The sequence below is a fragment of the Perna viridis genome, chromosome 5, assembly GCF_037379345.1.
Source record: "Perna viridis isolate PV_CMFRI_1.1 ecotype Kerala chromosome 5, ASM3737934v1, whole genome shotgun sequence".
In the NCBI taxonomy this organism is placed as follows: domain Eukaryota; kingdom Metazoa; phylum Mollusca; class Bivalvia; order Mytilida; family Mytilidae; genus Perna; species Perna viridis.
Window position 1 is genome coordinate 34,367,994 of NC_142449.1, and position 14,802 is coordinate 34,382,795.

Here is a 14,802-nt window from a genome sequence, read left to right on the forward strand (position 1 = left end):
AAGTTGTTTATTGGGTTTGTTTATTGGCGTAAATAACATAGAATTAAATTTTGTATATTAGAAATACCTATAAAGTTGACCTAACTACCTGCATTTGAACTTTAGTGGGGTATGCCAATGGGACTATTTACCTGCGGTAGTGTACGATAACTGCAGATGCTATCAGGCTTTACAAATCTAAATGCTCTTACGACTGCTATATCAATTCTGATCTTCGATCTAAATTGATAAAAACAACATGCTTAGTTATTTTATTTTATTTATTTATTTATTTGTTTGTTTTTTAAACAGAAGTTAATATAGCTGCTTGCACTTCTTGTAAGCAAAGTAACTGTATATACAAGTTGATCTTCTTTTCCATATAAAATTTTGAATTGTCTCCCCTTATTGAATCTTTAACGTATTCATTTCCTTTAAGTTCGAATTAAAAGATTAAAGCATAAAGTTTAGACTTGCTACAAGTCTCTCTGTAATATATATTTTATTTGATTAAATATCATTACTATCAAATAAAATATATATTACAGAGAGACTTGCAGCAAGTCTACATAAAGTTTTCTCTCATGTCAAGATACCTCAGTATTTGTACAACGCATTAAGAATTAAAACACCACTATATAAGTACAGTACTTCTTTTCAAGTAGCGTTTTCATTTCCTTAAATACTTAAATTTCAGACGAAACTATCTTTATATAGAATATCTCAATGCATTTTACGGGCGTGAAGTATGTAAAGCCTACAGTCCCACGAACGCTATTAACATATTTTGGGATGCAATTCAGAAAATGTAAAGAACGCATCTTGCCTTTGAAATAAAATCTGACTGTTAAATTGATCTGTGAATATGGAGTTCGTTGGATAATTTCTGTGTGAAAAAATGATGGTAGCCTGATAAGTGTTTCTATTTCAACACAACTGGAAATTTGAGACTTTCTTTGTTAACATCTATCATTATCGCGAAATTGGCCTGAATGCAAGAACATGAAAGAGTTGTCAAGCTTGGGAAATATCCTCTTGGATACTTTTTTCAACAGGCATTCTTTTTCACTTTGTATAAATGTACAATATCCTCGGGGTGGTGGTACGGACTTCCTATATGTCTAGGGCGCTGGACTTTGTGCAGGCGGTTTTGACATAGATGTCACAGCGGTACGAGTTCGAGTCCCACGGAGGGAACGACCAATTTGCATCGCAAATTTGACAGTTCTAACATCGTTGGGAATTTTTCAGACCTTTCAATACGTTTACATATCTTCCTTGTATCAATTTGATCCGATGGAGCAGTGCAGTGAATAGAGTCGTCACATTCTGAGACGTTTGTATATATAATTATACCGCTAGAATAGGTACTATTTTCAGCCTGCAAATATATGAATAGGTGAAGAAAAACAAACATAAACATATGTCCCATCATCTATAGTAATTGTTTTCGTATTTGTAGAATAAATGTATGATGAATATTGTTATAATATATCTTAGTGTATCATAATCAAGAGAACACTCCCTTTCAACATGTGATTAGGCCTCTTTTTCAAAACAAAACATATAAAAGGTCTACATTTTTTCAAAAGCAAAATATATGAATAGAGTGGGGCTACATAATCTCATCGGCACCATTTATCAAAGAAGTGATTCAGTACGCTTCCCCTCTTCCCCCTCCCAATGTGCAATTTACAATCACAAAAACAGTGTGAAATATGAAGTTGATTGTTAAGCTTGGATATATTGTTTACTATGTACATTTTGTAAGTGACCAGTAAGTTTACAGCGAAGTAAGGGCCCGCAGTGGTTTCAGTCGAAGTATCATTTTTATACAATACATCATAAAAAGCATGTATGTATTCAATAAATTTTGATAGACAAATTAAAATATTGAATAAGGAACTATATTGATTGCTATCCTAACACTAAATAATTTGAGTAAAAATTTATGCAAAAGTACAAATGTGCCTATCTAATTTATACATATTTCGGAAAAATGTATATATGTATTTTAAGTCGTACATTATAATTCACTCATCAGCAGCATTGAACATAGGAAAGTCTAGATCTAAAATATCAACAACAAAAATCATACCCGTCCATATCGAAGTAAGAAACCTAACAGTTCTATCGTGCGATACAAGGAATGAAGACAAAGTGTTTTAGGGGTTTTGAATTTTCAGATGATGCAGATTTTGGTAATTTAAAACATTATACATTTTTGTATCAGACAAGGAAGTCTGACTATTGGGCTACAGAATGCCCTTTGGAAAATATGGTACACCAGCAATGGCATCGAACTTCAATGGTTTCAAAATACAAAAATACCAATATTATGTTATTATTAGATAAAAAAATAACTAGTCTACAAGAAGTACGAATAGTAGAACTACTTTAACCCCGCCAATTTTTTGCGCCTGTCCGAAGTCAGGAATTTCTGGCCGCTGTGCGTCATTTTCATCATTAGTTTATTTTTCATGTTACTAGGGGCAACCTTTTGCTGTACCTACGTATAATGATGTTTTGGGGCCAGCTGCAGCCTGTCCTTGATACATGCACGAGGGTTAAACTTTCCTTGTCGTTCATTGATGGCCAATGGTTGGCTTTATGCTGACATTTTCATCCCGGTTGGATGGTTGTCTCTTTGATGTATAAACCATACCTATTCTCAATATATTTAAGGCCAAGTTTTAAAAAAAGGTAGTAAAAATACATTCATATGTATACTAACACACAAAGGTGTGAACTTGAAATGTTTTAACGTGATAATAGATAGGACCTAAGCTTTAAAGCTTAAGACAAATTAGAAGATAAAACAATGTAACTCTGTGGACAAAACAATGCGAGAAACACACAAAGGGACAATACTTGAACTCGCACAAACAGAAAACAAAAAACAAAAATAAGCAAACAAACAGAACGAACTCCACTAAAAACTTAAAATTTCAAAACTTAATATGTTTCTTTTTATTTTGATATGATATCCGGTTACAATTTACACCCTGGTTCTTATGTTGCCACTCTTTCCAACTACATGTAGCATGTTTTTAAATTTCTGCTTTGAATATATTTCAGCAAAAAACATCATGTATATATGAACATAGACTTGCTACAAGTCCCTCTTTATTATATATATATGACACAGGAAATCTATGTAATTAACCTCTCCGATAACACCACTACTAATTTCTGTCTCTCCCGCAATACTTAGTAGATTTGATATCAGAGGGATACATGCAATCGATAAACTTTTTCATATATATTCTTTAATGTAAAGAGAGGGACTTGTAGCAAGTCTAATATGAACAATACAATTCATATGATTTATGTAATTAACCGTCTTCAAGATAAGAAAGTACTAACTACATGTATCATCTTGAATTTTTCTATTGACATTTGTAATTATTTTTAAGGGATAAAAAAGTTTAGATATTGGAATAAAACACTTAAAGCTTGAAATGTAGATTCAAAGTCTTCAACTTTTGACAAAGTATATATCTGCCAGGTGCAAGTCGTTGATAGACAGAAATGTGAATTGTCCCGGAAGTCACGTGATAAACAGAAATTTCCACCGTCTGCAGTGTTGTTTGCGGGGTCGGAATGTTAATAGTCACGAATCGGATGATCAAATGATGTGTGTGACCCTATTTCATTGTCCACATAGTATTTTTAGTATCCGCAACAGTTCATGGGTACGAATGAACGAACGAAAAATCTATTTGCACGTGTTTCTCTTTATTATCGAGTATATTTGTTATTTGGCATTCAGGATTTTTTTTTTCTTTTTTTTTCTTGGGGACAAACTAGGCAACGAGTTAGGTTCACCTTATGTTAATCTTAGGATCTAGATTGGTTACAGTTTTTTTTGCTTACAAAAACATTTGCTGGACTTAATATTTGTTAAATTTGTATTCGAACTCAAGACAAATATATACAATTCTGTATATTGTGATGATATCTTTAATTTATGCATTGAAGACGCAAAAAAATTAATTTACTAGGCATTATTTATGGATAATTCTCGAACTTTTACACCAAAGATGTATAGATGGTTTATAATAATTATAACCCATCAATACTTACACACATGTTCATAGATATTATGTTTCAAAAGCCTTAAGATCAACATATATTATCTGCCACGTGGATTCCCAGCTCAATTATATCTTAATTAACCTTCGAGCAGTTGGTAATTATAAACTTAAGGCCCCTGTTTACATGCCTTTGGGATCAATGTGACATGTATAATCATATGTACGTACGTTAAAATAAATAATATGAAAACGTTCAGAATTTCTTCGTATTATAAATGGAAACAATATGTTATTCAGTTTTACAAGGTTCTTCAGAGATGCCATTATGAGAGAGTATTGCAATAGATACACTATGAAATAAAAGATAAGTTTTCGTAATTTGTCTACATGTCTGCCATATGGACTCAATGTGAGCGAGAATATCCCATTCAGGTGACACATCCGTCATTGCACAAGTGAACTGGAACAAACGAGTGTACGCGTGCATTTTTTCCCAAGAACTTCTGGTAAAAAACGCTGATATTTATGGACTGTACACAACAGAAAATAAGACGACTCGTGCAAAAATTATCATTGTTTCTTGTGCTCTCTGACAATTGCTATAACTTGTTAATACCTGCATGTACATGTAGAACTGAACTTTTTTACTTTCTAAGACAAGGTCGGGATAGGGTATAAAATACATTTGTGAATAATATATCAAATTTCCGAATATAAGCCCTGCCTTACCGGGCATGCTTTAGATAAAATACTGCACAATAATTCTCTCTTTTCACATCCCGGGGCCACAGGATATAATTTAGCCATGAAGCAAGAGTAATCTCCCTTGTGGGTATGTATTTGAAAATAGGGTCAATGGGGGAATTTCATTAAATTGTGTTTTCTTCAAAACATGTTTCTAAATCGCAGGAGAAAAAAAATAGGACATGAAGGAACTTATCAGATAAAGCTGAAAATCAACCTCTGGTGGGAAAAGTTTATCAGGAATTAAATTAGAAAAAATAAAACTTGATTTTCACTATTGTGGCTATATGGAGATACATGTACCTACCCAAATGGTGGACAAAGGGAGATAACTCTGCAATTTGCAAATCCAGAATTGTACTTGAAATGAATCGGCCATCAACTGCTCAAAAATCGTATTGTATTCTCAAAAAAAAATTAATACATACATGATTACGATAATTAATAAGTTATTGTCTAGCCTTCTACTCATTTCCACTTCTTCCCCAAAAGAATACCGCTGCAATATTGGCACTGAATGCATCGTATATCAGTATTTCATCAGGTTAACATATCCAAAGCGTATCTTCTTCTGTATTTAAAAAAAAAATATTGAAATATACCAAACTAACATATCAAATTGTACAAATGTACTAATTCGAACATAAAATAGAACCTGTTCGGAAGTAGTCCTAATTGTAGGAACTTCAAGTCGAACATAAAAATATACCTATTCGAAAATGTACCGATTTGTTAACAAATTAATTGGATAACTTAAATTAAACGTAATAATGTTTCTCCGTGATATTTTAAGTATTAATAGGTAGCATTTTGTGGTAGTTATAGGTAACAAAAATAGGTAGGTCTATATTCGCATGTAGATACTGATGGAAACAATTGCGTCAATATTTGACTTTGTACACTTACATTTAGACTTTCTATGAACTTTTTATGAGCAACTCGGCGGGTGTTTCTATAAAAGCAGACTACGCTTACCCTACCGGTGCACCTGGTCCATGCTCCCAGTTTTTAGTGGAGTTCGAGTTGCTCATTTGCTTTTGTTACTTTGTATGTATGATTTTAGTTACTACATGTTCTTTGTTGTGTATGTCTGTTTTCCATGTCTGGTCTTTGTCCCTGGATTACATTCTTTTGATTACCGCCATAACCTTGGTTCCCTTGATGACTCTCTTACTACAAGTCCCCTTTATTATTTTCTCTTTTTTGTATATGACAAAGAAAATCAATGAAATAACGCAATTACTAATTGCTGTGAAAGACTCTCGCAATAATGAGTTTACTGTAGATGATAATGATATACAATCAATAAACTTTTTCATATATTCTTTAATGTAAAAAGAGGGACTTGTAGCAGGTCTAACTTACATTTTACTTATTGAATTTAATGATACAGAAGGAATAAGTTATGTACAATGTACACCGCTTTTTTCTTATATGAATTTCATATATCCTTAAAGGACGTATATAATAATGAAGAACACGTTTTCTGTCTCATATGGTGGGTGCTTAATGTACTTCCGTTACAAATGACCAGATGTAGTCTGATGTTTACAAATCACTGGAATATAATGTAAACAACGCATTCACAAAAAAGAGTCACTAAGGTCAAAGGTTAAGTGTGTAGTACAAAAAACGCTTAGCCATGTTTACGCTAGATTGAAGTGCGGGTAAAATTTGTTTCAAGATCTTTATAATGGAATAATAATTAGCTTTGCGACCGAACTACATCATTTCATGTCGAGATATGACCTTATTGTAAGTCAATGACCTTTTACTTGCACCGTTTGACAGGTGGCATTTCTAGAAGCCATTAAAAATTACTTGGTTTGGAGAAAATGATTTTTTTTTCATTTAAAGTCGTTCTTTCACTTGGCATAACAAATTTTGGTATTTTATAACCAATTATTGCTTAAGCAAAATAAGACCTTGTCATTTTTCTATCAGTTGTAGTGATAGAACGTATGTCTTGTTAAGTTGGATTAGGTCTAACATGGGTTGTTCGTTGATGATAACATTTGCTTTATCAGAAACTTTCAACATAATTCTAAGGGGCGTGTCTTGTTCTACACACAAAGAAATTCTGTAAATCTAAGTATGAGTAGGTGTTGAAGCATTTTTTACATAGGGAGCCATTGCGTTTTTTTTTTTTTTTTAATTTTTCCGTTTCCTAAAATAAAAATGTTTTACAGACTATTGAAGATGATATCTGTATATTTTGGTGCTACCATGTTATTGAGACATAGATTATTGTAAGAATAATGTCTGCCCCAAGATAAATTTGATAAATTTTACAAAGCTACTATTGTATAATGGTTATGATTTGTGGATGGTAGAAGTCAGATATAATATTAAGAAATGAGATGATAAGATAAGCAATATACAGTTTAAATCATGTATAGCTCGGTCATGTATGGATTATTATTTTCTACTTATAAAACAAAAGAGAATATTAGTATTTACGCTTGATCCATATCCTTCCAAAATCACACCTAGCCATGAGAAGTTACATGGAGTTTGTTTACGTCAAATTATTGTGAGCGGAACCGCTCGTTGTTTGTCGTCTAGAAGTACATGTATATTACTGTGTATACAAACAGCAAGTCATTGAATGAGTAAACTAAACTGGTTCAATATGCTTAAAACTCATTTGAATTAGAGATCGTAAAGGCAAAGTGGTCAGAAAATGTCAAATTAAATTGGTTCAATTACTATACATTATAAGGCGTCCATTAATAAATAATTGGTACAGAATTCGTTTGATAATACTATTGATAAGGATATTCGGAAACTCAAATGATTCTTAGTTGTATACGCCTCATTCGTGTCTTCATTGGTAAAAAATTTACTGAGGAAACAAACTCGATTCTCTAACTCGGTGAATGATGTGGTTATTACCTTGACATTGTACAGTAGCTTATTGATGGGCAGGATGCTCTATATTAGTTAAGCGTCCCACCCCCAGCGTCACTTCGAGTGCCATTAACATTATTAACTGGGCAGGGCGTTCGCAATATTTAAAACAGGACATGCGCATAAGATCTGTATTTCCTTTATTAGCAGAAGCTAAACGAAAACTTATTTTTAAAGCGTTTCACAGATAGCGTCCCTATATTTTTAGGCGCGTGCTGGACAGAACATGTTGAAAATCATGCAGGAAAATTTGGAGGATCTCACAAGCCCAAATCTATGGCGCGCCGTTGCCGCCGAAATGCTTGGGACTATGTTCCTGGTGTTTTTAGGATGTGGGGTCCATACAAAACAGCTTGGACCTGATGCTGTTGTAACTAACGGAAATGTTTTGGGAACGGGTCCATCCGTTGTTCAGATCTCTTTAACATTTGGTCTAGTAGTTGGAACAATTATTTGGTGCATTTTTCATATAAGCGGAGGACATGTAAATCCAGCAGTAACTGTTGCAGCTTTGATAACAAGAAGAGTCAGTGTTGTCCGTGGTTTCTTTTATATTGTTGCTCAGCTCATCGGGGCAATGATTGGTGCAGGTATCCTTCTTGGACTTACACCTGAAAACCAGCAAGAAATGTTGGGAGTTAACCGTCTAAGAGGTTCCGTTACTGATGCCCAAGGCTTTGGAGTAGAACTAATGATCACATTTCTAGTGGTTTTAACAGTTCTGGCTTCTTTGGACGAAAAACGCACGGATTTACACGGTTCGGCCCCACTTACGATTGGACTAGCAGTCGCATTAGGTCATTTATTTGCCGTAAGTACACGTACTGGTTAATTCATACTTTTATACATGGTAAACTTTGATAAGGGTTTCTCTATCTGAAATGCGTGCATGATAATTTTTCATTTTTATATGCCTAATGGGGTAATCTTCTTTTTAATGTGTTGTGCTTTGCCCGCACTCTTATTCACTTGATGACAGGGTTTTGTATGTTGTGGATGTATTTCACAGCTCCGTTTCCAGAAGTGTTTAAATTTTAAGCTTTGGTTTAATCTTGATTGAAGTCAGTAAAAAACTACAGATCGATCATGAATTATTAATTGATTGAAGACAGTATTGTAAAGGTTACAGAATAGATAATTACTATACATGCAAATTATTGTGTAATCTTAAATGCAATTAGTCAAAAGTTTTTTTTTCTTGAACGTAAATATTGTTCAGAGTATTTATTAAAAAAGTTAACTACATGTACTATTCGTGTTCATTGTGCTGAAAATGATTTCAGAATTGAAAGAAATGATTGTAAATTAGGCAACATACATGGGTGCAGAATCGCCACGAGTAAACTTTTATAATTGTTAATTATATGTTAATTAATCTTATTATGATTAAGTTCCTGTTTTGCGGGCACTAACAATTTTCACAGAGTTAGTAGATTGTGAGAACATCAAGTGGATAACCGTATAGCCTTGATCTACGGAAGCTTTATAAGTTTTCATGGTATTGAGAGGTGTTTTCCCATGAATATAATACTTGTAATTATTTTATTCCTGCTACGTGAACATGCCTTGATTAAGTGTGTGAAAGGTCATGCTAAAATAGAGAAATGTTTCAAATACCTTTTCAGAACTCCGGTATATTAATTTTACTATATGTTTTTCGTGAACATGTAGCTGCAACCGACTTATTATATAAAAAGAAAACAAATGGGGTCAAATTGATCACGGCGAATGTCATCGAGCTGATTTATTTTGTCCGTCTTAATATGTTATTGTCTATAATTTATTTGTTTGTTTGACAAAAACATCTAACTTTCATCAATCCAAGCGATGTATATGAAATCACTTTTATTGTGATACAGACACATAGCCACTTTAATCCATTAAAATCACTCTAACAAAGGACTGATCTTGGCTTAGACATTTTAAGGTAACTGAATGACAATGGCTTTGTTACTTTTACAAGCAATAACACACTTAAAATCTGAATATCGTCAATTTTATTGGTTTTGTCATTTTCCTTGCAGGTGTCATACACCGGGTGTAGTTTAAACCCGGCTAGAAGTTTTGGACCAGCTGTCGTGAAAAACTCTTGGGATAATCATTGGGTAAGAGGCATTAAATTACCATTTCCTTTTATATCGAGCTGTAAAATTTCCTGATAATCCATCTGCTGTTATCGCTCAATTATAAATATCCTGCAGGGTTTCTCTGACTACTGAATACTGTTGTTAAATTAGGAAATAAAACTAATATTTATTGGATATTTCGAAAGTTCTTTCACGTAATACATCAAAGCAAGTTATGCAGTTAAGTATTTGGTCGAAGATGAAAGCTTATTCATTAAAGAAAAACAAAACCGGATGACAGTACAAGTTCCGAAGAGCATCTGACGTGCGAAATTTACTCCAAAGTCGGGGGAAGCGAATGATTATACGCGACGTTATCCCATGGTCAAACAACGCCATTTGAATAATGTGGGAGAATTTCGAAAGGCATGTCTGTAGTAGTTAGTAGGCAAAAGAGGAAACGAACGTCTGTCGCTGCGTGTACCTTGATGATTTTTAACAGTGGCAGATCCAGGGGGGAGGATTTAAGGGGTTGGCACCTTTTGTTCAAAAGAAATAATTTTGTGGGAAATGTTGGAAAAATGAGGAAATGATAACCCGAACCTCTCTAATAAATATCTTGGATCACCTAGCTTATACATTTGGTATTAATATAAAAAAAAACATGAAATAGGGCACCGGAGAGGTCAAGGCGGATTTTAACGTCATATATGTTAAGTACGGATGTGTACATCACAAAATCAATACGTCCTTTGGACACACTAAATCAGTGTCAATTCCAAACTCATTCCAAAATTTCTGTCCAACAACAGCATCTAAGAAGCTAATTCAATTCCGTCCATGTTCCTCTCTTTGTAATCTTTTCCCCTTCTGTATTTTGTAGTTGCTGCTCTAAGTATGATAGATAATATTACCATTATATTAAATCTGACATCTTCACTAGGTTTCATTTATAATGAAGTTAGTTTACTGTTTGCTCATTAAAATAGTGTAACCTTTATCTGCGTTCTTGAATTTAAAACTTAATATTGCTGAAATGTGAACGCTTGATCATAAGTATCTTTTTGACATCCCTAAGTCTATTGGTTTTGGCATTCTTCACAGCCTAAACGAGTCTTTGAGGAAACCACTTGCTGCGAGTTTCCGCTTATGAAGTTCTTATAATTTGATGTATCAGTCAATCAAACTGTTGTTCTCATGGCAGCTGGTTACTTGACCGAATAAAAAGGTCATTATAAAAAACACGGTAACTACGAAACAGTACTGGTTTTTAAACCCCGTATTTCATTACCAGCAAAAGTATACATCCATGATTTAGAGCATGTCTTTAAATAGGCGTTTTTCTCCTTATTGAAAGGTGGGCGTTGGTCTCTTGTTGTTAGGTTTATTTTTGTGCTTGATCTCATGGTGACAACAGCCCCACTCAAGTGCCCCCTCCCCTCCATCCCCGCTCAAGGTTTTATAAATTAGACGATGGTTATAGTAGTGATATCTATGAAAACAAACAATCGTCGGAACAGGGGAAAGGAACCCGTTTATGCCTGAAAAGGTTGATTGATTGTTTAAAAATAGAAAAGGACCCCCCCATTTTTTGGCCAGTCCTTCTTAGATTTTCTGGGTCCACCACTGAAAAAAAGCATAATTCGACCATCGTGAGTCTATGTAAGATGTAGATACATGGTAATGCTCCCATGAGCTACAGTGTCCACTTTAATTCAACAACACAAGGCCCCTTTTTCAAACCATGGACTACGAATACTTTAAAGAAATAGATATGACTGTGCAGATTCGCTGCAACGTTAAATCAAAATTTATAAAAAAGGAATAAACTTTTCACCCGAATGCCATTGAAGTCTTTTGACGTCTAATACGTTTTGATAAGATACAAAAACCTGCTTGAAACAAAAATACAATGATCTTCGTGTGAACAATTAACTTCAGTGATAAATTGTAGACACATTGGTAAATTGTAAAGAAAACCAGAAACTCGGTAATCGTGCGTGATAGAGCTAGAACAGTGGTTTGTATTATATACTCAACATGTGCATTGATGATTTTGTATTTTGGCGAAATGCAGTTTATTTTTGTACATATAACAAGCTTGATAAAAATAAAAGAAATGTACTTTAGGGAGTAAAATCATGCACTTATCATATATACAATCGTATATTGTAATACATGTATAACTCTTTTAATTAATTCATTTTTGTCTACGATCTGTGAACAAGCACTAGTCTGTCAGGCATCTCTTTAATCACGTGATGTTTTTAGGAATCCGTACTTGTTAGAATTTCCTCTTTTTTTTATTTGACCCTGTATGTTATTTCAGATAATCTCTGTGATAACACGTACTGCAACTATATACTTGGAAAGAGGCTCTCTCCCGCAACAAATAACAGTTTTGCTTTATGAGAGATACAAACAACCAGAAAGCTAGATAAATCCAGCAAAACATTAATCATCTAAATGATATTTTCTCGCGAACTTTTAACCACCACAGTGGCAGATCCAGAGGGTGTACGGGGGGCACCCCTTCTTTTTATTGGAAAATTTGTCATTTTCATATGTAAAATTGACAAAAAAAATGGCAAATAATGTCCTAGCACCCCACTTTTTCTGCGGAACCCCGGCTGGCACCCCTCCTTTTCAAAATGTCTGGACTTACCTCTGCACTAAACATGTAAAAGACAAGTATAATTGTACCATTTTCGCATTATACATGTGCGTACATGTAACAAAGGTATTGAATATATGACATAATCCGCATGTACTTTATTTTTCAGGTATTCTGGATTGGTCCACTAGTCGGTGCTGCAGTAGCCGCCATTTTGTACGAATACTTCTTTGCTGCTGGGGCTACATTCACTAGAACAAGAAAATGTTTGACCAGAAGTAAGGCACCACTATCTTCTCCTGAGAAACCGTTGGTGACAGCACCGGAAGACGCAGAAGTAATTGAAATTGAAGATAAAAAAGAGGAAACTGAAGAAGACAAGGAAGAAACCGAGAAAAACAACCAAGTTGACGGACAATAAAAAAATAGGCCATTTAACTCATAAAATATAATGGAAAGTCTAGTCAGTTTTAATTTTTAAAAAGGAAAGAAGCAAAAAAGCATTTTTGAATACAATCTACTTTTAGTTAGATATTTGTGGAAACAAAGTTTCATAATTCCATTTTTTGATTTTTTACCGGTATTTGTGAATTATTACAAAATTGCTATGTTGCTCCAAAGTTACGTCTCAGGTGTTCACAATGATTTAATTACAGAAAAAAAATATATGGAGTGGTGTATGACTTAAAGACACGCCATCAGTTAGTGATAGCTTTCAAACATATGCAGTGTAGCAATTGTTCCGATCAGGTGCTACTTCGTAATGGGTACATTAAGAAGCCTTAGACATTTAGAATAAGAACTGCAACAGTGCATACATTTTTAAAACATCCATGCTCGGAAAATCTTTTAATTTATTTGAAAAATGTCTCAATTACAAAAGTAAATATATGTTTTAAAATATTATTATACCACTCTTGCATGTTTGTACTCTTTAGGGAATAATATATTGCAGTTTGCACCAATAATTGGAAAACTAATAATATTTCTTTTTTACGTCATATATTCGTTTTGTAAGCATCGTACTTGTTTACATATTTGTAATTATTGTTTATAATATTTTTTCCATCACTTTATATTGTAGTAGCATTAGTATTGTAATCGATATTTCATGTTTTATAAAATATTCTATAACATTCGTTTATCGTTTGATAGCGGCCAAAGGGGAGTAACCAACACAAATATCCATAAAATCAGGAAATTACTATGATTATAGTGTTTGTTTGTTTGTTTGTTGAGGTTTAACGTCCGAGCAGCAATATTTCAGCTATATTAAGACGATGAACATGAAATTGATAATAAAATGAACATGAAATGATGATGAAATGAAAAAGGGATGGGACACAAGGACAATTGGGTCGACAAATTTTGATCGCCACTGGAAATAGGGAGAGGTGGGTAGGGTCGGGCAATATAGCCTCCTGTGGCGGAGCCCTATGGTTCCTACCCCGGGAGAATACCAGGGTAGGGTTCTTTAACGTGCGAGGAACGTGGCATCTTTCCCAACACGGTGCACAACTATGGTTTGCGGTCAGGTTTTCCGTATTATAGCCTGACAAACCCAGCATGTAACACGCCAGGGGTACCCCATTCCACCACCCGGGGCACACATCCCAGTTGCTCTGTGAGCAGAGCGCCCTAGCCCCCGGCTAGGGTTCTAAGCACTATTTAGTCGGCTTTTACGACAAGCTTAGCGCTGCTGCAGGCCTATTCTTTTAACACCCGGAACTGCACGGGGCATGATTATAGTGTATATATTGCTTAATGTAGAATATAATTACATACCTACACTACCACCCTCCCCCTAAAAAATACAAACACTCTAACAAAAAAAACCAAAAAAAAAACTGATAATTTTTTGATGCTCAAACCAAAGAAACAATCATATCAACTTTCATTGAATTCTGTCCAGTAGTTTGTAAGCAGAAAATATTTGAATGTACAAAATTGAAAGTAAAAACATTAAAAAAAACAACATCAAAACATTGTAAAAGGGCAATGACTGCAACATGGCTTAGAAGATTTACACGAAAATCAAACAATACAATGAAATCATCATGCTGAACACTGTTACCCCTGTCCGAATATGGCTAAATCCAACAGTTTAGTCGATATATGCGAAAAAATGCTGTCTGACTCCTATGTTCCATGTTTAGAAGCGGCGGCCATGTTTTTCGACGGATAAAAATCCCCGCATCATTTCTAAGCAGAATACCCTAAGTAACATTCATTCCAAGTTGGTTCTATTTGGTCTAGTTGTTTCAGTGGAAAAAATGTCTTTGAAACTGATAATTAGCGAAAAATTTTAAAAAAGGACAATTATAGGTCAGTTATGTCTTTACAGATTTACACGAAATTTTGACACTGATAGATCTTATCATAGCTGAACACTTTTACCCCAATATGGCATGTCGGCGTTTCATTAATTGTATGAAATAATTAGAAATAATTA

The 14,802-nt window shown here is 34.1% G+C and overlaps 1 protein-coding gene across 1 annotated transcript; it reads left to right on the top strand.

Annotated features, from left to right (window-relative positions):
* Positions 1-7,141: 7,141 nt before the first annotated feature.
* LOC148617194 (aquaporin AQPAe.a-like) lies at positions 7,142-13,486 on the top strand. The gene is made up of 3 exons (XM_088584661.1): positions 7,142-8,481; positions 9,695-9,775; positions 12,520-13,486. The coding sequence occupies exons 1-3, from the start codon at positions 7,897-7,899 to the stop codon at positions 12,769-12,771; spliced, it is 918 nt and encodes a 305-aa protein (XP_088440787.1). The 5' UTR covers positions 7,142-7,896; the 3' UTR covers positions 12,772-13,486.
* The last annotated feature ends 1,316 nt before the right edge of the window (positions 13,487-14,802 follow it).